This window comes from Boleophthalmus pectinirostris, unplaced genomic scaffold (assembly GCF_026225935.1).
Source record: "Boleophthalmus pectinirostris isolate CB_2022bp ecotype Guang Dong unplaced genomic scaffold, ASM2622593v1 HiC_scaffold_18, whole genome shotgun sequence".
NCBI classification, from domain to species: Eukaryota; Metazoa; Chordata; class Actinopteri; order Gobiiformes; family Gobiidae; genus Boleophthalmus; species Boleophthalmus pectinirostris.
Genome location: NW_026571133.1, coordinates 30,471,602 through 30,499,433, shown reverse-complemented (window position 1 = coordinate 30,499,433; position 27,832 = coordinate 30,471,602). Strand labels below are relative to the sequence as shown.

At 37.5% G+C, this 27,832-nt stretch overlaps 1 protein-coding gene across 3 annotated transcripts in view; it reads right to left on the bottom strand.

Moving 5' to 3' along the window:
* Positions 1-15,005: 15,005 nt before the first annotated feature.
* Positions 15,006-27,832, bottom strand: part of LOC110174133 (rab GTPase-activating protein 1) — a 34,857-nt gene continuing 22,030 nt past the window's right edge. For all 3 annotated transcript variants that reach the window (XM_055154027.1, XM_055154028.1, XM_055154029.1), the window contains 13 exons: positions 27,083-27,196; positions 26,539-26,613; positions 24,300-24,425; positions 23,983-24,126; positions 23,366-23,407; positions 23,156-23,284; positions 22,142-22,234; positions 21,599-21,709; positions 21,331-21,435; positions 20,604-20,687; positions 17,620-17,691; positions 17,221-17,421; positions 15,006-17,146 (listed from right to left, as the gene is read on the bottom strand). In XM_055154027.1, coding sequence (XP_055010002.1) covers positions 17,024-17,146; positions 17,221-17,421; positions 17,620-17,691; positions 20,604-20,687; positions 21,331-21,435; positions 21,599-21,709; positions 22,142-22,234; positions 23,156-23,284; positions 23,366-23,407; positions 23,983-24,126; positions 24,300-24,425; positions 26,539-26,613; positions 27,083-27,196 — 1,419 coding nt within the window. In that variant the 3' untranslated portion in view covers positions 15,006-17,023. The remainder of the gene's footprint in view (positions 17,147-17,220; positions 17,422-17,619; positions 17,692-20,603; positions 20,688-21,330; positions 21,436-21,598; positions 21,710-22,141; positions 22,235-23,155; positions 23,285-23,365; positions 23,408-23,982; positions 24,127-24,299; positions 24,426-26,538; positions 26,614-27,082; positions 27,197-27,832) is intronic.

Here is a 27,832-nt window from a genome sequence, read left to right as displayed (position 1 = left end):
TGAGAATGGTTGACCGTTCATAAGATGTATTATTTAGTTAATAACTAATTCCTAATTTGTCATTCTTAAAAGCTGAAACCACTCTGAAATACTGTAGTGTTCTACCTTGTGCAGCATTTGTTTACCGTTATCTTTTCGGTCATTTGAATTGACATCTCTTCTTTCTTATTAAAAATAATTAAAATATAGCAAGGTAAAAAAAATATATATATATTATGAGTAAAAATTATTCCATGCCACATTATCCTCCTCTTGATACACTTTGTTGATTCGTCAACTTAGTGATGCAACCTGAGCAACCATTTAGACCTCTGGGAATTTCTAGTCCACATATTTCTATTTAATCTGGCAATCTTTGCTTACCTATAAGAAATATAACCAGCTAGAATTTGCATGACTCAATTAGCGGCGGGGTCATCTTGCGTCACTGAGTTAAGTTTATCCCCGTGCTAAGGCCTTTTCACGTAACCAGATCCCTACGCCTTCCATGTTCTCTTATGGCCAGCATTTTGATCACATCTGTTGGCCTCGTTTATAAGAAGCCGGGTTTCTCTCTCTGCCCTTACCATCTTTGTACAGTCTAGATACAGATAGTTTTCTTTTCGTAGCCAAAGAATCTCTCCTAATTTCCCCCCTGCCCCTGCCTGGCCTGCTCCTGTCTGTCCAGATGGCCCACATTAATAAGAGACAGTCACATCGCAGAGAGCAACCTTTTCATTTCCCTGTAGACTGGACCCATTCAGGGAAGCAGTGGGCCTGGGCACTGACCTCCTGTGCTCCGTGCTGGGCAAAAAACATGGCAAAATCTGAGCGGTAGTCTGTACTGCTGGAATGTACGAAATTTTATCACAGCGCCTGTTATTTAGTTTTTCGGAGTCCAATATCTATCTCTTAGCAATTACTTCAGTTACCCCAAGGTTCGAAGTAAGATATATTTTGGAGAATTTGACACTCTAAACTGCCTGTAGTGTATAAAGACATTTGAGTTAGTAAATAGTCATATTTTTTGTATACAATAACATAATTTATTATCCAGTATCATATTAGAATTTAGTGGTAAACATTTAATTATAAACACAATATAGTTTTACAATTTGACATTGAAGCCATTTTGAATTCAAAGAGATGTACACTTTATAATAAGTGTACTTTATTTAGTCTTAATAAAGCATAAATAAACAAAGACTTATCCATAACAAATAGTTTAACAGGAGTGATTCAGGCTAAGTAACTATTAACTAATAGCCTAACCCCTAAACCTAACTCCTATAACTCTAATCCCTTACTTAACTATTTTCTGAGCCTTAAGAAACAATTGTTATTAAATAAAATCATTTTGAATTAAGTCTTTGTTCATGTTTGATTAAGGCTAATTCAAGTGTAGTTATTTTAAAATGTACAGGTAAAGGGTACATTTTTAATTAACACCTTATAATAACTACACTTTAAACGGGGTATTTTAGATTTCTACCATATTATAATGTTGTTACCTCATCAAAAACATTCTCGAAAAGATTTTAGATGTCATCAGCCCACAAGCCTACGTCACCCATGCTCCCACACAACAGTTATCAATAAATATATAAAAGCAGTACAGAAAATTGTACACAAACCTGATGCATTGTGCAGTAGTTTCATTAGTGAGATGCGAGATTCTGATTGTGTTCTGATATCGCTCTGAAGGGGGAGTGACTTAGTATGGGGAGCAAAGGGACATGAAGCTTAGAAAACATTTATATAGATATTAGGTTCTAAAACAATAGAAGTGACATGATGATCCAAATATCATATGTGTTAGCAATTAATTAATACCCCCTCTTTAATAACTTTATTCATGAATGATATCTTGTATTTGCAATCTCTTTCTGCTTTATCTTCATTCCTAATGGGTGGTTGATTATTGGCAATTGATTTTTGGTAAAGTCTTCAGTTTACCCAACCTTCAAAAAGTCATATATTATCTATTATTTACCTAGTATATTTACAGCGCTCATATTTACCCCTACTCTGCTTTCTCCTGGTGCCTCTCTGACAAATTGTTTTCTCACAAAGAGCAAAAAAGGAAACATTTTTTAACAACTTTGGAAGTGTAGAGAGGTCTGTGCTGTTCCCATTCTAACAGGATTATCACTACCGGGCGAGAGCAAAAATGGGAGGAAGGAGGAAATAAGTTCTGCTTCACGAACCAGCGCTCTTTCATTTGAATTCCATTGTATTTCAGAGACTGGACGCTCACATGACTGAAAAAATATGTATCCTCCACCTGGGTTGTTCAGTTTGTAAGACATTTTGAAAGATCTTTGAGTCAACCAGCGCAGTCTTGTCCCTTTTAGGAGCTTTGTTGTTAACGGCAACATCAATATCTTTTTAGAGGAGTAATGGCTGTTGTTGCCAGATTGGACTTGCTTGGCGGATGACTTTTGCACTCTAATTTTCCTCCACAATCCTGCTTCCTTTTCAGACCAGCATTTGACCCATTCAAAATCAAACTGTAAAAAAAATAAAAATAAAAAAGCACAAACCAATTCTACCGGGATCATAACATAACATAACAAAACATAACATAACATAGAGACACATGTAACTCAGGGCTACCTACCTGACACACACTTGTATGCAAAGAGACACTACATGTAAATATATTGTGCATTGTCAAATCTTCTATAACAGCTGAGCACACTGACTGCATGGCGTATACCTTGCTCTGTCGTTTGTATAATATAACACATATGATTGTACTGTATTTAGTGACAAGTGTTTGGCCTTGTTTGTAATTTTTAGGATTTGAGCCATGAGATTTCACACTCCCATTTGCCCCTGCTCTATTATCTTGGTGCTTATTAAACTAAGTAGCACTGGATATAGGCCTAGCTAGATTTCAATTTAGTTTGCCATTTGAGCCGGCGGATACAGCAGATATGTGTACATAACTCAACAGATATCGCAGGAAAAAAAACTTAGTGAAGTTAAGCTGGCAGCCGATGTAGGAGAGCTGCTTTTGCCTTCACCTAGCGAGCCAGAAAATGCAATATGTTCGGCAGTTTAAAGACTTCTGTGGGGTAGAGGTGCCAGGTAGCTTTGGCGTGATGGACTATCCGCTTTCCCCACGGTACTTCTTCATTTCCTCTGCCAGGTTCAAAGGTCAGGTAATTTGAGGAAGATGATGGGGACTGGCCGTGGAGGGGAGAAGTCCTGGTGATTGGGGAGTGAGCTATAGAGGCCAAATAGGCAAAGCTTTCTGTTGTATGCATCCAATGATGGAAGCAGATAGAACTGTGAAGTAGGAAGATGGTGCTTCTCAAGAGGTGATGGGGGAGTTTGGAAATTTTATCCAGTTTGAATCAAGTCATGTGTAGATTAGTTCAGGGATAAGTCTTGGTAAAGCCTGTTTTAGGTCTCATTTAGTCTCAAATTGGTGGCTGTTTAATTATGGTTTAGGTTTAGCTAGAGTTCAACCTTCTTGAGTGCCTGATAGGCTTTGTCTGGATGTGGTTAGGCTCTTGTATTTCCGTTTTAAAGGTTCACTGTGTAACTTTTTTGGTGGAATTGTCCGCCACCTGCTTGTCTCTTTATTGTTGCTATGCCTGGAATGTTCCACAGCCTGGTATTAATCTATCACTTATTCAGTTACAGATGTATTGCCAAAAAAGTACTTGGCTGGGTGGTCACCTGCTTGTCTTCATGGAAATGATCAAATTTGCCATTTTGTGGAACGTGTCTTTCAAAACAACAATATTTCCATGGAGAAGGGTTCGGACAATCCATCTAAAATCTTACATTGCAACCCTTTATTATGTATTTGGCGAGCTCTGTTTTGTGCCAGTTTTTACATGGCACTGCTGTAACCCAAACATTTTCTGTATTTAGGGGTGAAAAGTTTGAGAATGACTGACTGGCCTACTTCATACCACATCCAGCCGATTAAATGTGCAAAGCCTGAGTGTGTGAGAGAAGTGAGGAGACTGCCTCCCTGAGTTCTTGTGAAGCGTGCTGAACTGCAGAAATAGACCAAGGATCACATTTCCACTGGCCATGCAAAGTTAACCAGACCAACAACTGCTCAAAGCATCTACTCTATGTGTGTCCATACAACTCACACACACACACACACACACACACACGATCTGCTGCGTACTTCCTGGTTAATATCCGTTTATAGTAAAGTCCAAGCGTTTTTTTGGGTTGGGAATGTACTCTGTTGTTATGTGACTGTAGCCTAGAATGTATTTACTCATAGCCAGAGTAAAGCTTTCGTAGAGAAGCATATATAAAGAATCTATATATATGGTCTCATACATATATATACATCTATATATCTTTAAGACTATTTGTATGTGTGGGAGCTATTTTGGGCGCATCCAATCTGTTTCAATCCATTTTTTGTTCGTTCAATCACATTGAGTCTTAAAAGTGATGAGTGCTTCTTTCTGTGAATTTTATTTGTTTTTGTTTTTTGTTTTATTTGTTTTTTTCAACTGAAGTGAAATTTAAAATGTTTTGTTATTGATGCCGCCCAAAAGTATAAAATGATTATTATTAAAAGTGTTATATGTTCAAAGCATCTGTTGAGTTATCAGAGTATAATAATGATGTGAACTGCTTATTGATAACAGGGTGGGGAGTCTTGTGATTCAAAACTATTCAGAAGCCAATGATACAAACAGAGAGGCGGGAGGTGGCTATGTACTGGATTTATAGTAGCAACATTCACCACAGTGGCGATCCATGGTGGTCACTGTTCTTAACATAATCTATGCTTGACAAACTGGGAATAAAAAAAAAAAAACATAAAGAGAAAATAAAATGTCTCATGTTGATTTATTTTTATTTTTATTATTAACAGTATTCATAACGCCTAAACATAAAAGTGCATGTCAGACCCCTAACACACTTTGTGCTGCTAACTCAGCTGAGAATGCCTGGAAGTTATTTTTAGAAAGCATATTCTATTTTATATTTTTGTGAAGCGCTGATATTGTTCATTTATTTTATGCTGATGTTTATGAAACTATATCACAAAACTTTGTGGAGTTGACACCAACTCCCCAACCAGAGATTGGGTACGAAGCCCCAATAAGTATCACGCTGAGCGAGGCATCGACTGACCTGAAAGATAAGATCATGGCCCGAATGAACACAAGGCAACCCCGATGCCAGTTACAGAGGCTAAGTGAAGTACCATCTGAAAGTCTCCTAGACGATGTGAATGCAGCACTGAGAGCGATCCCTACCACAATATATATATATGTATATATAATCTTAAGTTGTGGAAGCTGCATCCAATATATTCCATATATATATATATATATATATATATATATATATATATATATATATATATATATATATATATATATATATATATATATATATATATATATATATATATATGTATATGGAATATATTGGAAAATATTCTAATATGGCTTGAACCTTCTATTTCTATGGAGATATGTTGGTAATGTTCTGCCACTACAAAGTTACACTGTGTTGTCTTAATTGTATGTAGATGAGTAAATGTCTTGATACTTACACCTCTGCTTTCATCATAACAATTATAATGATTATGCAAGATTATCCTCAACACACAGTGATAAAGTGCTGACGAATCATTTGACTCTGTGTGCTCTTCATAAAAGCTCAAGAACAACAACTGAAGTATGCCCATTGCTTATCGACATCCCAGCAGCACAGTGTGATTTTGATAAGATGCACCGCAGGTATTTGATTAGTAATATGCCCAAACAGCTGCCAGTTCTGCCCTCTGCAGCCCTAACCACAGCAGCCCCAGCCCCGATCAGAGGCAGGGGTCCTAATACTGAAGCATACACAGCTTCATAAATGTGATTGTAATGAGAGGACTTTTAATGCAGTTCTAGATGTCAAATGACTTCATTACTTCATTGTGGAACCATAAGGGATACATAAAGATTATGTTTTTGATGAGTTTTGATTGTTGCTGTAGCTGTTCATGTGAAACTGTAAGATGTTATTCTAGTAGTCCCACTCACAGGTCCTAGAGTCTAAGTCCATGCTAGGGTCACATGTTTTTCACAGTGATATTTCTGAACTTTTATCACATGTGAATATTACATAGTGACAACAACTATTGTAGTGGCAGTTAAACTCCAGAGTTTGCCACTATAGCTGTGAGGGCTGTGTGGCTTTAGCTTGACTCATGTGTCTAAGGCAAGGAGAAAAGTCAGTTTGTCGACTGGACAAAAGTTAGTTTGGTTGAAGACGTTTCGCAGTTCATCCAAGCTGCTTCTTGAAGCAGCTTGGATGAGCTGGCCATGGATTCACCCTGGACGACTGAGGGATTCTTCACTCATGTGTCTAAGATGAAAACCGAAAGATTCAATGTCCAAACTTACAGAATATTGTTTATGAGGTTTAATTGTAGATGCAGCTTCCACAACTTAAGATTACACAATATATCCGGATCACAAGGTTAAAAAACTGTATGGCCTCAACCCCCTACAGCTTCCACACAAAGAATAATCAGGCCACACAGGCCACCTGGTTATAAGCCACCAGGCTCCACCCCAAACACCTTGAAGCAATGTAGGACAAAAATGGCCATAACAACTATACTGATCAAACATGACAAAATTTAAATACTCAAATAATTAAAAATAATCGGATAATATTATGCGACAGTGACAGACTCTTGGTAAGAAATGTTTTTCAAGCAATTTTTGAGCAATAAAAAGTATGATTCAACATATGCAAGATAGTTTAATGTCATAGTGTAACATTTGACATTTGAACATGTGTCTCTCTACATCATCCAGACTCCACTTGGCCTTGACACAAATAACACAATTCCACTTCAAAATGACCATAGAGTTAACACAGCATTCTCACACCTCCCTGCTAATACTGTGGACATTATATCACAGGGTAATCACGGAGGCAGGGGTTATGGGCGATAATTGGCGAGTGTGTCTGGGAGGACGAGGAGCGCACGGAGGTTCGGCAGCATGACCTGTCAATCAGCCGCTGCTCCCCTCCACAGAGCCTGGTGACAGGGCTGTCTCCTGACATCTGCACCCAGCCTTCAGCGCTTTGAGACAGACACAGGAACAATGAAGATGCTCTGTGTGTGTGTGTGTGTGCATGTGTGTGTGTTTCTAGGCAGTTATTAAAAGTCTTTGTGATTGAAAGATGTACGAGGATTACACGCCAGAGGCAGAGACAGTTATTCAGACAAATTAAATTCTGTTAAATAGATAGAATTTGCATCACTGTCACGTCAGCATAATTTTTAGATTCTATAACTGGAAGATTAAATGTGAGGTTTTTTTTTAGTAACATTTTTATTTACCTAGCCATAAAGAGGATATATTATGTGTTACGAACTGGCTTAAGGTTTACTTTGTCATCATTAGTTTATGCAGAGTTGTATTTTGATTTTTGTTTTAGTTATACGGCATTGCCGCATTTGAGGCTTGAGTGCTCAGACAAAAAAAATCAGTTTTCACCTAGTCCTCATCTCCGCTCAGCCCTGTACTTCAAAACCTGTGTAGGGCTCAAAACTATCACATAGCTTTATTTTAACTATAGAAATATGCTACTTAAAGGTCCTATATTACACAGATTGACTCTTGTGAGCTTTTAGGCATGTTAGAATGTTTTTTCACCAGAAACATGCCCAGACTTGTGTTTTTGTATTTGTTTTTTTTGTTTTTGTTTTTTTTTCTTCATTCACACATGTTTGAGTAACCCTCCATTCTGTCTACATCTCCAAAGTTCAAAATGCTCTGTTTGACCTTGTGAAGTCATGTAGTGGTAGTTTTCAAGTTAACAGTGACTTTTAACGTTTTGTTTACTAGAGACTGGCAATTCCAAGACTGAAATGTTTTTGATAAAGAAAAAATATTATAACATAGATCAGAAAATAGTACCCTAGTATGGACTTTTACAGTTAAAGTAAAGTTAAAAGGACCTGTTTCTATGCTTAAGCTGTTTTAGATCAATATTGTCGTTTACAGTTAACAAAATGTAAAATGATGATCTATGTACATTAAAATTTTATACTAAATACTTTGGAGCATAATATACAGTTGGACTATTTGAAAATGCCTGCTTGGACTTGATGGTTATATTTTACCCCTGGGATTATACTGTCTGCATGCTCCACATTGATGACCCACATGGGCAAATTCCCTAAGGCTGCCACTGATGTTTGATAGTCAAAATTTAGAGTGGTCTTATCTAAACATTTCACATCAGTTAAGTAGTGATAGTCCAGAATATATCCCCTGCAAATGTACTTATTAAGTTGTTGTTTCTTCCTCTAGGAGTACTAGAAGTGAACTTTTCTTAACTGATTTTCACACTGGCATGTGTACACTGTTAGCACTGTTTTACTGACACCTTTAAAGTAGCACCTTGATTCAGTTGCTTCATTTTGCTGTGACTGCACCTGAGAGCCACTGCTTCTGTCCGGATGCCAACCTCAAATAATATTTATACTGCCTTAGATTTATATTGAACTTTTCAAAATACTAATATAAGCATTTTACAAGTCACTACCTTCACTTGTGTATTTTGACTTGTTTATTCACTGAAGCCATAGCTTAACTGAATTACTCATACTCAAATCAAATTGCTATTTTGTTCATATTTTGTCAGCCCTTATCACGTTCTGAGTGAATGACTCTTTTAGAAGAAATAAGTGGCTTTAAGTTGTTCTTTGAAATATATTTATCTTGCATTTATCAAATTAAATGCAAGATAGATAAGTTTATTGCTCAAAAATACATAATTTTTAAACATTCTTACTGTGAGCTGGGCTGCCTCTCCACAGATCTTACTTGTCGCATTACCTGGTGACATCTCCTGATTGTCTCCATGAAAAATGTAATGCCATATTATTTAACATTACAGGCCAAGCAAAAATAACTCAATGGAGACATACAGGTTGTGTTCCCTCTGTCAGAAAAGTTACATAATGCACTTTTAATCCATTTGGAGGACTGTCCCTGAATGACCGTATAGGGCTCATACAAATTGCATGAGATCTGGTTTAGGTTGCGTTGCCACTTACGGGGTTAAGGCTGTAGATCCACAGTAATTATATTGTTGTGTGTGTGCGTGAGTGTTTGATGTCCGCTTAAGTGCACCACATCTAAATTCTTAACACATCTTTGTACCCAGCTTTAGTTACCAGCCTGCTCCTCTCTGGACGACCAACTGTTTGCAACCCATTGGATCATGTTACAGTAAGCATGCTATTCAAACATATCATGATGACAATTCTGACAGTTTATAGTGACCCACAAGTCACAGGGAGTCACAAAGTTGGAAATGTGCCTAATTCGGATTAAGTAGGCTATACAAGACGAAAGAAAATTATCAACAAACTGCAGCTTCCATAAAAAGCTCTAGGCAACACAAACGCCAATACCAAAAGGCTACAGCATCACACATTACAGGCACAGCACCTGATTTTACAGTGTGAAAATGTGTTCATTTTAAACAGCCAGGAGTAATCCAGAGCTATTCCTCGTCATTTTAATGCATACCAATCACCACAATGACTTTATAAGCACTTTTTATAATTTTTACAGACCAGAGCTGAGTTTTTTTGTCACACCACTTGACAACAAGCATGCTAACAACACACAGCATCATTTGCTTAGTGTTAGGTTTGCAGACGATAAAAACATAATTATAATTAAAGCCACTCACAATGATGATGGCCTTTGCCCCAGTGTGCACGCTCCTCCTACATGACCTCCCCGGCATCCAGCATTCCATTGTCCCTTCTCAACAGATGCCCAGACCAACAGATCCTTCATTAGAAAAATTACACCGTAAAACTTTTTTTTTTAGGAGTCTTTGTACCCCTGTTGGCCAACGTGAAAAATGCCCCATGTCTGTAATATATTTTTTTGCTTCTATTCCCCAAATTTGGTAGCCAGGCTGGCGCCACCTAGTGCCTCCCCTCAATTTCATTTCTCTCCAGTGACTAGGTCAAGAATCAGAATACACTGGACAGTTTGCAAGAACCCCAGAAGTTGTAGACCACACACCAGCCAGCGAAGAGCTGTGAAGTCGCCAATTACTTGGACACCACTGAGTGTTCTGCCGCATTACATATGTCTCAACCAAATAGCAGCAATTGGTTAAATAAAAAAAGTACCCGACTACAGTCGAACAAATGAATACTAATACTGCGAGGTCAGATGGTTTCCACAAAGTGAAACCAGCTGATGAATCAGGCCACAAATTTGGTACAAATCTGATAATGTTGATAATGACATCCCATGTCTATGGTAGGGGGCGCTATAGTGTACACTTTTTATATACTTACCTACCTTACCTACCTACCTACTTTTTATATAGAGTGTATCATATTCAGGCCGAGATCAAGCGTTTAGAGATTAAAAATTCAGCACTATCGGACTAAGTATGTGTGTGTAAGATTTTTAAAATACTTTAAGGGGAGTCTTTGCGCCCCTGAAAAAAAACAAAAAAAGTTCAATTTTGTGAACCCATGTGTCTAGATGTGACACCCCAAATCTGAGATAGACCAAAAACCAGGTGCACTAGGTGCATTTTATAAAAAGCAGTGGTGAATTTTTAATCCTATATGGCTGCCTGTTCATTAAAGAGGCATGCGCTAATTCAGCTTTTGGCTTGTCTTATTGTTTCTCTGTCATCACTGTTCAGAATTTCCTTTGCCTATGCCAAACTTTGCTTGTCTCTACTTCCATAGCGATCCACTTCTAGATGGTGCTGTTGAGTCAGGTCATTTTGGGCACTGTTGCAATGAGAATTTTATCAAATTTTTTACCGGACCGTTAAATCTTATACCCAGTTCAGAGGCTTTTCGTCGACGTTTAGGCCCTCAACATTGCAATCATTTGCAAGGAAAAATAATAATAGAGAAGAACAAAACAGCAAAGAACAATAGCCAATTATATACAGACAGCACACTTTGTTTATAGGTCTAATGAGTTCATTCATGGCATTTTTACTAAGCTTTTTTAATCTTTTTTTTATTATTTATTTGAGTGCTTCAGCCTGGCAATACTCTACATTCCCTTTTGTGTAATCAAATTAACATTCACTTCTAATTTTGTACCATTTGTCCATACATGAAATATAAAGCATTAGGTCTACAAATGAATGAAATGAATGAAATGAAATCTGCTCGTTCCTCCTTTGTTATAGACTGCTGCCATGACAACAGTGGTTTATCTGTGAGTGGATCTAGTTATATTCACATATTCTGTCTAAAATCTAATCAACACTTTTAGTTACAGAGTTGTTTTTAGATCATATTCCTCTTCTGCACAGACAGGTCGTGGTCGCTCGGGGGTGAACCTTGACCCCTGTACAAATGAGATGACACTGACTGCAGCACCTGAGGCTCACATGGGCCGGGGTAAGTGGATTCACCCAAAGGTCCTGTTCTGCCACCCACTCCTTCAAATACCACATACAGGCTGGAGAAGAAATAAAACTGTAAGCAAGAATCAGAAATACTCAAATATTGTACTTAAAGATGCAACTTATCTCCATAGACACAAACAGGTGGCGTTGCAAGTCAGATCTGTGGAGAGATGACCCCACTCACTGAAATAATATGTTTTTCAAGGTGATTTTGAGAAATGAATGATGCATTTTAATTTATGTATAATAGGTAAGTTTAATGCCATACCGTGGAACATTACAGATAAAGAAATGTCATCTTCATGGAGACGAGCAGGTTGTGTATCCTTCACCAGAAAAAGGTACATTTACTTTAAATAGGTGTAACTATTCTATGGTAGTTACTCACTTCATGTAAAGTATAGTCAAACTGGAATGGACACAGTGCTACAGTATTATTAATATTACTATAACTACAAATGTTAATGTGCATCATCTATTTTTCCAATGACTCAAGTGGTAGAGTATATGAACATAAGACATCCACTAAAAGAGGTGCAGCCAGGTTTGTCAGTTAGCCCCAAGGCAGCTGTGGCTACACGTATCACCACTGAGGGAGGACTGAATGAATAAGACAATGTAACACACACTTAGCGTCTAGAAAAGCACTATATATATATCCAAGAAACCATTTTTAACAAAAAATGTAGTAGTAAAAAAGAAGTATGACTGTATGTCTTGAATCAGTTTGCAGTAGGGCAGAAAACGTTAATTTGGGAGGGAGGGTTTAAAAATAAAAAATACACATACACTTCTATAACTCTTAAATATACATTACTGCATAAGAGTTTTTGGTTTGCTTTGGTATCCTTGCCTCAACTTCCAACTTTTTCTGATACACTGTTATGAGTGTAACAGAGCTGTTGGGCTTTTGAGTTCTATTGTAAAGGCAGTGTGGAGAAATGCTTTGAACTTTGTGTCTGTGTGCACTCTTGGATCTCTTCACTTTTTGAACAGAATCATTATTTATTTATCTATCTGTGTGTGTTTCTTGAGTATGTCTGTCCAAATCCTTATCTAAATGGAACCGCTTTTGTAAACATAGTTCAAAGAATGCAAACAAACCAGTGGTATTTTGGTCAGTATGGCTGAAAGATCATCTCTGTGCCTGTGCAGATTTGACAATTATCCTGCTAATGAGTACATTCTCAGTGGATACTATGCATGATTAGTGAGAGCCTATTCTCCTGAACTAGCAGGTTATGACAAATTTAGATTTTCTTTTTGGTTTGAAATGTAAGATTTCAATGTTTATTTCTTTATTACATTTAAAGGGCCCATATTACGCTATTTTCTGGTCTTTCTTATGCCATTTCAAAAACATACATGGAGCTGTGTTTTGTCTCATTCACACGTTTAACACACAAATCTGGTGTATTTACATAGTTTTTCTCTTGAACAGAAAACTCTCCACCTGTTCCACCTTGTGATGTCATTTGGTAATTCAAGAAGGTCTCCACTGTGTTTTTAAATTCAAAACACCTTCACCAGAATCATTTAGATAATTTCAGATCTGGAACAAAAGGATTACTCAAACGTGTGTGAATGAAACAAAACACAACTCCAGACTGTGGTGCTAGTTGATAGAGCAAAATGATTATTGATAATATTTATGCAAAATTAATAGCCGCTAAATACTTTAATCGTTATGTCAATTTTTCCAATAAATACAGTTTGGTCTATAGATCTGATATGTAATAGTGACATGGGTTCATTTGCTGTCTAAACACACACAGTAATATCCATTCTAAAGTGGCTCTATAATAATTCCTGACTCCTCATGTGTAAAATGCACACAGGCTACAGTCGAGTGGCCCAGGGCTCAGGCTGTCAGGAGATCAGTTGACAGGGGTCAGGAGGTCAGGGAATGTCGAGGGTCGGGGGGTATATCTCCGGAGCCTTCTGTCTCTCTCTCTCACACACACAGACACACAGACACACGCACACACACACACACAGGTTGGGTGTCAATGCTTTGCAGAGATATTACATGAATGGGCTCAGATTACACTATTTTCAGATCCATGTTATAAAGTTCTTTCCTCATCACAAACATTCCAGAAGTTGTCAAATCAAAGTGAAGCTTTCTGGACTCATAAATCAAGAACAGGTGAACATCCAGGTCTGAATGAGGGCTTTGATCTGTCTTGTTTTTTTGTTTTTTAAATTTTTATAAATGCTATATGTATGACCACTGTAGGCCGATAGGCTCTCTATATATTTTTATTTCATATTTTTCTCATATATGTTTTATATTATATTTTTTTTTCCATTTTATTACAATGGGGGGTGCATGCCCATGTTTTGTTTTTTTGCTTGTGCCATGTCTTGTGCTGCAGGTCTTGCACCTGCTTTGTCTGCCTCTAACCAATTCCAGTCCTTACTATTGGTTTGTGGTTTTTCTTAAAAGCTACGTCCATGCCCTGTTTTAAATTAAGTATTTTACATTTCTGGACAGATTTTCAGTCCTTACTATTTGCTTAACTTTAACCCAAACCTTAACTATAATCTATTTTTACCCATATCTTAAATTTAAATCCTGTTATTGATCTAACAATAAAGGATTGATCTCTTCTGATTTTTGATATGATTAAGCATTACATCATGGGGACCTGAGTTTGATCCCATAAATCTCCATGAGTGAGTAAAGATTTTTGTCCCCATAATGTGATACCTGCCCACTATCTGTGATGCACAAATAATTAGCATACAAGCCTATAAGGTTCTATAACTGCCTCTTCATGCATTTATAAAGTATATTTTTATAAATACTTAAAAATACTATAAAGTATATTACTTCTTAGTTCAGGAGGAGAAGGGGCCCTGCTTACATCCTGTGCTGAAACAAGTACTGGAGTTACATGTTCCTGTAACTCTGACGTACTCATGACTAGCAACCATCATCAGTGGATGTGCTACTTTTATGGGCTCACACCAAGTTATAAACACCCAACAGACATATTTAAGAAAAACAAATGGGGCTTTCTGTACGACATAATACAACGGAATGGAGCACCAGAAACAATGGGGACAGAAGTGCAGCCAACACAGGAAAGGGGCAGGCCTGTTCCAAGTAGCAGGCAGATGGTTTTTCATTTTTAATTGGGTATAGGAATGTATTTAACTCTTTGCTATATCAAGAGTTGTCCCTGATGAATATGTATATAGTTTTTCATCTCTTTTAATCTGAAAGAGGAAAAATATTTGGATCAGGTTCAGATTCTTAAATAACATCTTTTGTACAGTTTTCTAGTCTTGGTTTGGCAGCTAGAATATATTTATTATGATGTTATGTGTTTGCACTCAAGAGAAATAGCAGGATAAAAAATAAAGACAGTAAGTTTGATAGGAAAGGATATGTGCATTTTTTCAGCCCAGTTTTTACCATTATACTATGCTGTCAAATCATGTCAACATGAAATACAGCAGAATGCCTGATGTGTCTTGAAAAGTCAAAGTGAAAGGTTTATACTGTGCACAAATAAAATAGCAGGGTTTGAATGTAGTTCATAAGACTGAATACACAAGATGCCCCATGTGTGGAATGAACCAAGACAAAGGCAGTTATGTGATCTCTTTATATTTAAAGTCATGATGTATACACAATGCATCTACACTATTACAATGTCACACGATAATATATTTGTTGTTGAATCATGAAGCTACGTTTTGGCCTATTTAAACCAAACAGCAGTCTGAGTGAGTAGCGTGGTTCAAACTATCATAAAAACAGAAAAGGTGGATTAAATGGTAGCACGCAGCAGGTAGGTACAAGTACGCAATGTTAGTTATAGTTACACTTTTAAAAAATAACAAAGTCAGAAATAGTTTTTACAACTCAGTGCTTTTGGAGAAACTCTTCTTTTTTTAACCTCCTTTGGCTTTTTTGATTCAGACCAGTCAGAGCATTCTTCAGGACAGATGTAGTTTTACAGTTAAAGTATGTGACCTGTGATGATATTGAAATAAACAGGAATGTTGTTAAGCCACATAATTTAAAAGTGGCTTTGCGGTGTTCAATTTTGATTTAAAAAAAAAAAAAAAAGCATTTGAAATGTACAATTTTCAGTGCAGGCATTAAGCACAGAGACTATATTCGAAGGCCCTAGCTACTGGTCAGCTTTGTCAAATTAAGGCGATCCCTTTTTGCTGAACAGAGAAAGAGGGCTGGGATTTACAATGTAATAGACACCGTGAACTAATGTTGTATTACTATGTTATAGGGCCCGCCTTAAATGTTTTATGTTTTAAGAAGAGACCACTTAATTATTAATGTGTCTTGTGTACTAAAGCTGCATCAGGACCATGATTTAATCCACTGCAGAGGACTGCTCCTGCTACTGAGCTCACAAACAAGGAAACAAAAAGTACTAATCAAGGATTTAATCATTGATACCTTTTTCTAAGCATTTCTAGAGAATCCTGAGATTCCACAATAGGCCACAATAATGTGTAAGTTTAATGTGTTCGTTTTAGCTGTGATGAATCTTCAGCCATGACTCAGTAATATGGAGTTTGCTTTGGGCTTGATGAAATAATAGTTGCTGCAAAGTGCCAAATAAAACCCTGACAGACAATGCCAAAGGTCACAAAGTAACAGGTCATTCATGTACTGAGAAATAGATCTCCTCTTATGAATATGCAAGATATGATTTTATACATGTGCGCAGAGTTCAACAGACCTACATACAAACATGCACCCTTTTGTAAGATTTGGAACTCTTTAAATCTTGTGCTGAAACGCGAACCAAATAAACCTCAACTTGTAATTACAGCATCATTTGCACTTCTTTGCTGTAATTACATGCTGATTTCTTTCCATTTATCTCAAACTTGTTTAAGTGACATTTTCCTATTTCAAGACTTTGACAGTCTTTGAGTCAGAACATTTCCGGGAACAGCCTCTTCCCTCACTCCTGCATGCATTCACTCATGTTCTTAGTGCTTTATCATTCTTGGACTTGCACATATTGTTACATATACAATAGTTAAGCATTCAGTCATACTCATTTGCACACACAAACACACGCACACACACAAAAGATCGATACTCTCATTCTCTGTTAGCACATTCAGATAGAAACATAAAAAAGTCTTGTTCAACGTAAATTAGAAAAGCTCTGTTTGACAAGGAGACTACCATCACTCGTACCTATAAAATGAACTAAACATAGTTTGTGCCAGTAGTTTGAGAGGATCACGCAGCGCAGTGTGACAACGGAGAGTCCAAGTTTAAATGTCTACTTTCCTCAGACTTCAGCAGTACTTAGACACCAGAGGAGCAGCTGTCCTCCTGACACTTTTTTCTGAGATACGGAAGTAACACAGTACTTCATGCTATGTTTTCCAGCCCCTCCTCATCAGCGCAGCCCGCTGCAGTCTTTTGGGTTGGGCAAAGAAATGGCTAGGACAAAGATCAAGAGAAATGGATTACAAGAACATTTTAAGGATTTCAGAATGATCTTTTCTGATAGTCTTGTGTTCAATGTCAGTGTTAAAATAATAGCCCAGGGCTGTACAATGCAGGGCTCCACAGGTTCTCGAGATGAAGACGAGTGGTTCAGGTTTGGGTGGCAAGTTAGGAGGTCTCCTTCCCCTGTGTCCCAGTGACCGTCTTGATGGAGCTTAGAGTTCGGTTGAACCAGGTTTTCTTGGCCGCCTGCACCTCATTCAGAGCCAGCCCCAGTGTGTGCTCCAGATCCTGTGGAAGCAGCAGAGACATGTTAGGCTCAGTGTGCCATGTGCAGATTGTGTGGAGCTTACGCAAGATCATACCTGGATTTTACACTCGGCTTCCACCAGCTGCAGTTTGGTCTGAGCCAGCTCCAACTCCATCTCTCTCAGCTGGTTCTTCAGCACCTCCTTCTCCTCATCAGTCTCCTCTGAGCCTCCAGGGGGCGCCGAGTTTACTGCGGCCCTAACACGTCCCTCTTTGTTGAACAGACTGCTGCACCTTTCACAGTCCTCTACTTTGGACTAATGGTAAACAAATATATTTATTAATACTTTGTTCTAATTTTAAGTGACAAAAAAAATAGCTCATTAGGTGAATATGACGTCATGCCCGTAACAGAAGTGTTGCATATAGTATTATTGTATTGTACTAGAGTCTTATCCCAGTATAGACACCATTGTGTGTGCATCACAGCTCATTGTGTGACTGGAAAGACTTACCCGGATCTTCTCCAGCTCTCCGCGGGTGGCTGTCTGTTGTTTCTCCAGTCGTTCGCTCAGCTGAGAGCAGATCTATAGAAATCAGAGGCAAACATTTGAAGAAAATCTGTAAGCCATTGTTGACACACCTTACACTACTGCAGCCTGTGTCACTCAAAACCACGAAATGTACTGAGAAAGGAAGGCTTCTTAAAGTTTCTAATTATAATCCAAGAAAAATAATCTATATTTTTCCTCATTGTTATTTATTAACTTATTCCACATCATTAAAGGTATATAGAAGTGACCGGATAAACTGACAAATCTCTAAAGTCACTTCTAGGAGTTGTTGATGTTTAATCTATATTTAAGTAATTTCAGGCAGATTTACTGCAGGCTACACGTAAGCAGAGCAGACCGGTGCTTGCTGCTATGTCTTCTGTGCGTTCATCTTTTCTGTTGATTCTAAACACACTGTGGATGCTTACAGACATACACCCACAGCCTGTACTCAGATCAATGTGACATGAGTCATCCTAGCGGGTACATCGGGTCGTCCCACCTCTACAGACAGCTCCAGCTGCTCTCTCTCCTCTTTCCCTGTAGCAAACACTGCACATTTCTCTTCAACATGGAAATGTGAGATCCACAAATCGGTCTTTGATCTGTTCTTTGTCTCACATCTTCATTTGTACTTCACTGCTACACCCCCATCTCTCTCCTGTCTGTCCATCACAAGCTTTCATCCTCATCTTGCAGGCCCCCACTTGCTTCTTTCTTACCCAGAGTATTTTTTCCAATTCTACCACACCCTGTAAATATCACTGATCATTACATTAATACTACTAAATTAAGACTGCTAAAATCTGTGAATTGTGTTACATTAAAGTTTACATTATTGTTGGCATTTTGTCTTTTTGTTTGAAACCCATTTCGTCTGTGTGACAAAGTGGGCCTTTGTCCCATTTTAAACTCACAGTGATTTGTTTAAATTCACAGATTTTGTTAATTTCTCAATATCATACCGATACAGTTAGACATATAATTCTGGGTTCTTTTGTTCAATTATCACAGCATATTTATTTATTTATTAATTCATTTCAGTTACATCCATATTCACTATACTTGTAGTATTACACTTTATAGCCAAGTAGACTTAGGCAAAAGCCTGAGGCCAATTTTGTTTTCTTGTTCAATTATGAATTATAAATGAATTAATAATAATAATAATAAAAATGTTAAGTCCCAGCACTTTTGAACAAGAAGAATTAATAGTTTGAGCTGTACTATTGACAACTTTCCTCAGTCCATGTGTCCAGTCATATAATTGGCACACAAAATCTTTTTTGGTTGTAATCTCACAAAACACATTCTGCTATTAATTTGCTGAAATAAGAGAATATAACTTGAACAATAAGTTTCTGTTCTCAAGTTTCAACACAGACTATTTTTGGGACATCAATTTGTCAATCCAACAACGAATGCCACTAACCTGCCATTTTTTATATTTTTCAAATTTGGTCTCTCTGTCAAACTATTTTTGAACAAAACCCATTTTAACAAACTCAGCCGGGCTCTCAGTGACATGTAAGCATCCTCTTGTCTCCAATTTTCACATGGACTGTCAGTCCCAATCTGTGCTATTTTAGACTCAGGTGGAGATAAGGCCTCTTCTAAATGAGGCTCATTGCTATTTTTGTCTGACTGTTGCATAATGTTACTGCAATGACTCTAAGCGTGTGTGATCAGGGCAGGTTTAGATTTAAAAGTGAAGTGACAGAGTGAGCTCAAAAAACACATGAAAACAGCCAGAAGAAGAATTATGACAGAACAGAAGATACGAGAACTCTCATGACTCAATAAATTAAAGAAACTGAGTTCAGGTTTGGGGCAATTCACAAGACTGACAAGACTGCAAACACTAAAAGTTATATTTTCCAATATAACTATAAACCCATATTATGATCCAATACAGGTACTAGATGCTGATGCAGAAAATTTTGTTGAATCAGATATCAACTTCGTAATAATTGTTCAGCCGTTATCCTGGTTGGATACATACATTGACACTGACATGATAAGACTATTTACTGGTTGTATTTGGAACTTTTATTTAGACAAAGTTGTTTTTTCTTATGTTTTTTAAATTTTTGTTTTAAGGAAATAAATGCTATTTTCAGGTATCAGCATATGCTTAAAGCCATAGTATCAAAATCGCTATCGGAACTGAAAAAGCTGTATTGGGATATCCCTTCTTTCAATAAGCCCTAGTTTTAAAACAGACAGGCCACAGAACATTATTATTATTAATTCAACTAAAAATGTGTGCAACAATAAGCCACAGAATTAAGATACAATGTATGCTATATGTGTAGTTCACTGAATTTAGTCATTTCTAATCAGCAATGATATGTTTGGGTCTTTTTAATTGAGAGGCCGATAGCCATTCCTCTTTGTCAGTAAAGGCAAGGTTTAATAAATTTTTATTTATTTTTTTCTAACTGTAAATTGTATGAGGAAAATAATTTTTTGTCATATTGCTAAGGTTGATTTAATTTTCTAGTTATCAGCTATGAACCAAGTCTGTCTCTTGACACTACAAACGTATTGATTACTTTTAGCATTCTTAATAACATTGTCAGATATTTAAGACCTTGAAATCCCCCAAGAGATTGTATGCTGCATAAATCCCATACGTTTATTGATTGTGTCCAATTTTATAGCTGAAACCATCTGTTACCAGTCAAGGACACTTCTCCACCTGACCTGAGGGCATTGATTAAAATAAACATCCACGATCAAATGCATTTGCATTTACTTGTAAATTGCTATAATCAATTACTTAATGTTTGTGTTCAAAACATGTTACTCTGTTAGAGGTGATAATCCTTTGTCCATTTTAAGTAGATGCAACCATATATTTTTAGATTGGTATTTTTGATGGAAACTATAGAAGTGAAAGTACAGGATAAGATAGTGGACATGATTTCTGATGTCCTCCTTACCTGTTTATATTCTCCAATGATGGAGCCATTCTTCTTAATCTCAGATTCAGATTTGTCTAGCTCTCGCCTGCACATCTCCTTGAGCTGTGAACACACAGTTTAGGTTTAGTGTGGAGGGCAGAGAGCAAGACGCAGGACCCCAGAGACCATGTGACATCGGGCTGATGTAAAGGAGACAGAAAAAGCTATTGGCAGGCCTGAAGCACAGGCTCATACATCACCCATCTTTAGGACTCAGACATTTGGAGGTCAGTGAGGGGAACCCTTGGGACCTTGGAGCAGAAGGTCAGCCCTCTGCCCTAAGGGGCCGTACCTGCTCTGCACATGAGAAAGAAGGTGACCTCCACAGCCTTGTGTAAGCAAGATGACCATTGATTACTGTATCATGTTAATTATTGGCTCATTTGAGATAGAATCAGGGTCTCAATTATTGAAATATCGATCAAGAAGTTCAGCATCAGTCCTAGTTCTCCCCTAGATGAGAGAAACAGCTCTGACAAATCGTGCGAGTGTAATGTTGCACATTTCTGCTCTTTTAGGAGGGTGTTTGTTCTTGTGTGAATGACACTATTCTGAAGGACACTACAGCTGCATAAAGCATTTTATATTTGTATAGAGTGCTCTGTGGCCATCCAAAACACACAAAAATGTGTGTATAGTACAAAGCCCTGTGTGAAGTGTGAAATGGTTGAAATGTATGCTATGGTCTTTCAAAAGGAGCTCTGACCTGTGCCGACTCTTCCTCCAAACGCCGCTTCTCGTCCTCTGACTCCACCAGCTTTTGTTTGGTCAGCAGTAATTCTTTATTCAGAGCATCAGCCTTCTCCTCGGCCTGGGGAGCATAGCATAGCACACTGTAACCCACCATGCACAAGGGCACAAGTGACACCAGCTACACTTTGTCCTCACATTTCTCCCTTATATCAAGCACCCTCACACAAACACACTGCCCTCAGTAAAAACAGTGGAATGTGTATGCTAATGCTAACACTCACATTGTCCAGGTCTTTACGCAGGGCAATCTTGCTGCTTACTAGCTCATGTGCCAGGTCGTCATTTTCCTGCTCCAGACGCATGTTGGCCTCCTGTAGTCGTCGGTTCTCACGCTGGACAGAGCCAAGACAAAGGAGAATGTCACAAAAAAACAAAAGAAGTTAATCATCAGAGACTGAAGAAAATGAAACAGCATGGAAAGAGTGTGGACAGAGTGCGCAGAGGTTGAGAGAGGAAGACCACAATTACACAGTAAAGGTTCTCTGTAATGTTTAACTGCCTTGTACATCATTAACAGTACCATGTCGCCTCATCAGAGCTCAAAAGCAAAATACATGGCAGAAATAGTGGATGGTGGAAAAAAAAAGCTAAAACTGGGCGGTTTATTGTATAATGAGTGCTTGGCTGCTGTTAAATAGTGGCTGTTATCTCTTGGGTTAGAACAGATGCATAAGTAAAGTAATTTACGTCAAAATACAGATGTCTTTGAAAGTTAGACTTTGACGGTTTAGAGAAGAGGATACTGAAAAAAGATTTGATGTTACCTCATATCTCTCGATGGGCGCCTCCTGTTGTTCTTGCTGCTCTCGTATTGTGTGATACTCCTTCTCAAATTTCTTCAGCTTTTTCTGGCTGATCTGTAAATGTGAAGGACAAAGATGAATTAGAGGCAAAACAATAATGAATGAAAATACAAATAACAAGAAAGCAAACAAAGTGCTCCTGCAAAAATCAAGTTTACACTGAGTAAATTGGTGATAACTCCACCTTAAATTTGACTTAGCAATGTACAATTCACAACACATGAGAGTTGTGAATCCCACATGAGAGGGATTTGTGCAGTACATTGAATAATTACCATTTTCCTGTGTCTCTAATGTAAAATGTAAAAGTAAAATGTTGCCAGTATTCATCACCCAATGACTATAGCACAATGGGGACAGAGTGACCCACATGCAATGTGTGCATTTACTAGCACATTGTGCTCAAGAAATCATAAAAATCAGAACAAAAAGAGCCTTCCATTCATGTCTTTTTGCTGGCTAGGTTGAAGATTAAAATGCTATTTGTGTATTTAAAACTTTAAAATCAGTTAAATCAAAATTATATTGCATCACTGATTCTTAACCACAGGGCCACAAGCACCCTCTTGAAGGTAGCAAAACCAGAGTTAATAAAAAAAAAACAAAAAAAAACTTAACCCTTTTGACCTTAGGGCCTGACTTTTTTGTTAAGACACTTGTATTAAATTACATGTGGGAAAAAAGATGTGTAGTCGCATTAAAGTATCTACAAACAGCCAATAATTATTTCTACAGAAAGACTTGCCTTTACAAATACCAGCACACAAAGTTAACTCAAAGTCAAGTCCTCTAAACTGGACTGAGTTTGAATTTGGTTCAGGACACCGGTGTGAGAGGGAGGAAAATCCATTTTTATCCCGCACCAACATTTTGTCAAGGTCCAAGACCTCCCCCTAGAGGACGTTTATGCACTTGCAACTGTCAGTGTATATATCCTTAACCTAGATACAAAAAGCAGATGTTTCACTCACTCACCTTCATGCTACAGGCCAGCTCCATCAGTTTCTTTGCATTTTCTTCAGAACGGTACCTCTTTGGAACAGGAACCCGAAAGAACTTAAGAGCCCCTTCAAAGTCCGCTTGAATGAGATCATCTTTTGAGGTCTACAAAATTAATATTAACATGTCTTTAGAACAAAATTGACAACGCAGTAATACTTCAATGAAATGCAGTAGTGCACTTACTTTAAGGAGTGCCAAAGCAACATTGAAGATGACACTGATTCCCTAAAAACATATTTTATGAGACCACCACAATATTCATACACATTTGCTCCCTCTGATAGATGGTATATATGTGCTATTGTTCTCTATGGAAATGTAAGCTACTCAGAGCAATCACCCCAAAACACATCACTGCTTTTATTACTCATGTTTGAAGGTGAAACTTCCCTTACAGCTAACTGGTGCCAGTTTCATCCAAAAATTGGCAGGTTTTAAAATGATCACAAACATGCCAGGTGCCTCCTGTAGTTGCACTCTGGTAGATGCAACTTTTAAATGAAGGCTTTGATGGAAGTATAGTACCAATTGCTAAATACTACGTATAAAGACCAAAATAACACAAAATCATTTGAAATTCCAATAACTCGATATATATCCAGTTAATTTGGTTTCACAAAAAGTACAAATCCAACTATTCTGATTTACTGATATTTTTGAAGATGAATTACTCTGTAATACTTTAATTAAATTATTTAACCCTGCATTTGTGGATACTTTAACAACATTCATCTTTTCTGTTCAAATGACTGGGGGACCACTAGTTGCCACACAAAGACAATATATGTGTTATATCTTACCTCACACAGCAGCAGGTCAATGATATGGAAGACCATGTAGAGAGGGAACTTGGCTGTGAAAAGTGTAAGAAACCACTGGGAGGCATACATGTGTGCCTCCAGCCCCACATTCAGAAAGTGGGTGTACAGGTCAGGGATGTACTCCTGTTCAGCACAGGAAGAGAAAGAGTTAAAATCTTAAAATGACAGAGTGTTGCTTTTATTAGTACAGTAAGATATCCAATTACCTATGCATACAGTATGCAGAGAATTTAGAACTATTACATTATAAATTATATTTTTTGTAAGACAATTCCATATTTAACTACATTACGCACCTGCATGAGTCTTTCAAGTTGGAAGAACTTGCAATGCAGATCCTCAAAGTTCTGCTTGAAAAGGTCCCTGAGGCCATAATCAAACATAATCTTGACTAGTACACTGAAGGCCTGCTCCTCTGGCATCTGAAAAAAGCAGTTACACCATTGTTGTTTCTTATGGTAGTCTAGCACCAAAGTACATCTTTGACATGTGGGTCAGCCCATATGACATCAGCCGCCCTCCCCATGAGCCATTACAGATTTGGCTGAAAAAAATTCAAAAAATTTCTAAAATCACCAAATGAAAGAATCTCAAATTTTAGCTCAATCCATTGAGTCGTTCCTGAGTGGCCCGTTGAAACTTTGGGGCCCTGCTCACTTTTTCGGAAGCCTTAATTCATAAGCATGTTTGAGAGACCATAACTTCTTAAAAAATAGAGCTAAGAAGCTTCCTTCTCCAATTGTCTTCCCCTATAACAAGCAATTAGTATTTAAGATTATTAAAGGTAAATGAAAATTTCTAGCAGGTGGACAAGTACCTAAGCTCCACCAAAAATTACCCCATCAGAGCTAATTTTCAAAAATTCCGTTTGAAATGAAGGAAGTTAATAGTAGATGTTTATACTATTTTAAATCATCAGAATATACCAAAGTTTCTCTGGTAAAAAACTGATTGACATATAACTGTGCCCACATGGGGAACCGAGGGTTTAAAGAAGGGGCCAAAAAGATCACATTTGTCTGTGACCATATTTGAGACTCTACACCATCCACATGAAAGCTCAGAAAAGTGTGAGATTATTGTCAGAAATGGTCATTCTCTCAAATATTCAGGTTCAGTAGTTAGTTTGTAAATATCTGTTTGCAGTAAATAGATTTTGGACCTCAAAAACTGAAAAAAAATAAATTAAATAAATTGAGCAGCAACCAAATGTGACATTTTGGGGGCCCACGGCACCCCTCCTTAATAAAGATACCCAATATTTGACAACAGACTCAGAATCTATGACCAAGAATCTACAATAATACACATTTTCAGCTTCCTAGCTCTATTTTTAGGAAGTTATGGTCTCTCAAAAAAGCTTAAAAATTAAGACTTCCGAAAAAATTAGCATGGCCCCAAAATTTCAACGGGCCATAACTCAAGAATGACTCAAGAGATTGAGCTAAAATTTGATTTTAGAAATTTTTAGAAATTTTTTCAGCCAAATCTGAGATGGCTCATAAGGAAGATTCTTTGAAAATGGCTGATTTCATACGGACTGACCCATGTTAATGCCTTATGAACTATCCCACACTCAAACAACCTCAGCGACTGGCCTCCTGCTCAGGCCCAGAGTCAGGACTAAACATGAAATCAGCATTTCATGAAGACAGGCCTCTACTCTGAAAATGTTCAAATCTAGGCTCAAAACCTTTCTGTTTAGATGTGCATATGACTGAAAGGATTATATCTGCATTTTTCTCTTTTAAATTGTATTTCATAAAGATTATTATATGAATATTTGTGTTTTTATTTACTGATTTTAATGTGCCTTCCTGGTTTTGTAAGGACTTTGATTATTTGTTTCTCTCTCTCATGAAAATGCACTGTAGTACAATGAATAACAATGCATAATGAAAATGTACATAATAGAAGGTATTTCCATAATTAGCAGATATGAAGAAAAGTCTGTCCCTTTAATTACATTTAAATAAAATTATTTGATGCCATCAACTTGTAATACCACATGCTTCCACAAGATGGTACTATTGACTAAAAAGATTTTTACCAGTCAGAATTGACTAAATAAATAAAATAATAATAATAATAATAATAAAATAAAAATAAAAAACTTGACCCCAGTATCTGATTTTTTTCAAATTAATTTTATAATGATACAGTGTTGAAATTTGGTGCAAATTTGACTGCCATTATAATCATAACTTTTTTATTCTACTATTATTGCAACACCATTTAAGTTAAAATTTGGTTCATTAGTAACAAAAACTTCCAAATAAAAAATTATATAATACACACAGCTTTTTCATGTTTGAATAGAGCCAAAGAGGATTTTGGGCAAGATGGTTAAAACAGCACATCAATATTAGTTGGTAATCATTGGTGCTCAGTACAGACAATACAAAGCTTTATGACAAACATAGACATGATCTCAAGAAAAATGATATAATTCCCACAGAATGTCAGAACGGTAGAGATGTCAAATGAAAACAAATCACTCTATCAAATATGTGGAAAAGCATCCTGTTAACTCACGTGCAGTAGAAGCACAGCAGCCAAGAAGGATTGTCCCTGGCAATATCCAATCTCCTCGTCATATACAGAGTACGCCTGGAGAAAATGCACAGTTACTTTCAGTGAAAAATGTGACCAACTGTGCTATTAACATAATTAATGTTTCTGAATAGAAAGTGTGTGGATCAATCCCCCACTCAGAGAAAAAAGTGGGCCACTGAATAATTCAAACCCACCTAAGGAGTTGACTGCCTGTGAGCAGATGAATATCCTCACCTGAGCTGTGAAGAGTGTATGTGCTGGAAATTAATGAACGTATACAAGCGTGTGTCAATGCAGGTGGGACTACTTAACCAAACATATGGGCAGTCTTTCTCCAAGCTTGATCACAGCAACCAAGAATGTTTGGTGTACTTTCCAGTGAGAAATGGATGCTATTGAATTGTGTGAAGTTTATTCAGTAACAAAGTTGTTTTGCATTCTCTGACAGGCACACTACTATGGACCCAATGAACCCTTTCGATGATATTTTTTACAGTTCTCATTTGAATAATTTGTGTGCCACCTTGCAGATCTTGTAGAGTGAATCTTGTCCATCTCCACCAGTGTCCTTGAAGTAGTCATGAGCTGGAAATGTCCTGTTGATGTCTCTGGTGATGGCACTGTCCTGAGGAGACTCCTGTCAACAAGACAATTTGATATTTGTAATAGTGGTCCACTTTAATACAAGTGAAAACTGTTTAACAAGGGAGTAAATTGTGGCCTCACTACAAAACCACCACCTCCATGAGATCCCCACAGTGGTCAACTGAATTTAGCATCTTGTGGTTCAGCACAAGCTCTATCACAAAGAGCGCATGACTAACTGGCACAGAGTGTCCTCTCCCATAGAACAGAGCGTTCATTACAAAGGTTTTTGGCGAGTCTACCCTGAGCTTCTGGGATCCTAAAAGCGCTGCTTTCGTTCAATTTGTTAGACCTGAAAACTGTTGAGAAAATGCGCATGTGCCCATCTGCTTGCAGAAACATAGCATGATGTAGTCACATCAAAAATGAAAAAATACTCGAAAACCTATGTTATTTAAATATTAAGCAAAATGCGGTAATAGTCCTGTGACAGTGACTCAGTGATCAAACGACCCATCGGTTGGCAGTTTGAACCCTGCTCATGCAGTTGTTGTGTCTGAAGGCATGTATGGACTCCATGGAACTGTGGTGCACTTCTTTTGTTTTATTATTATTGACCTTATTTTTAATGCATGCCCTCATTATTATTTTATCATACTGCCGAAAAAAGATCACTGTCACTGACAAT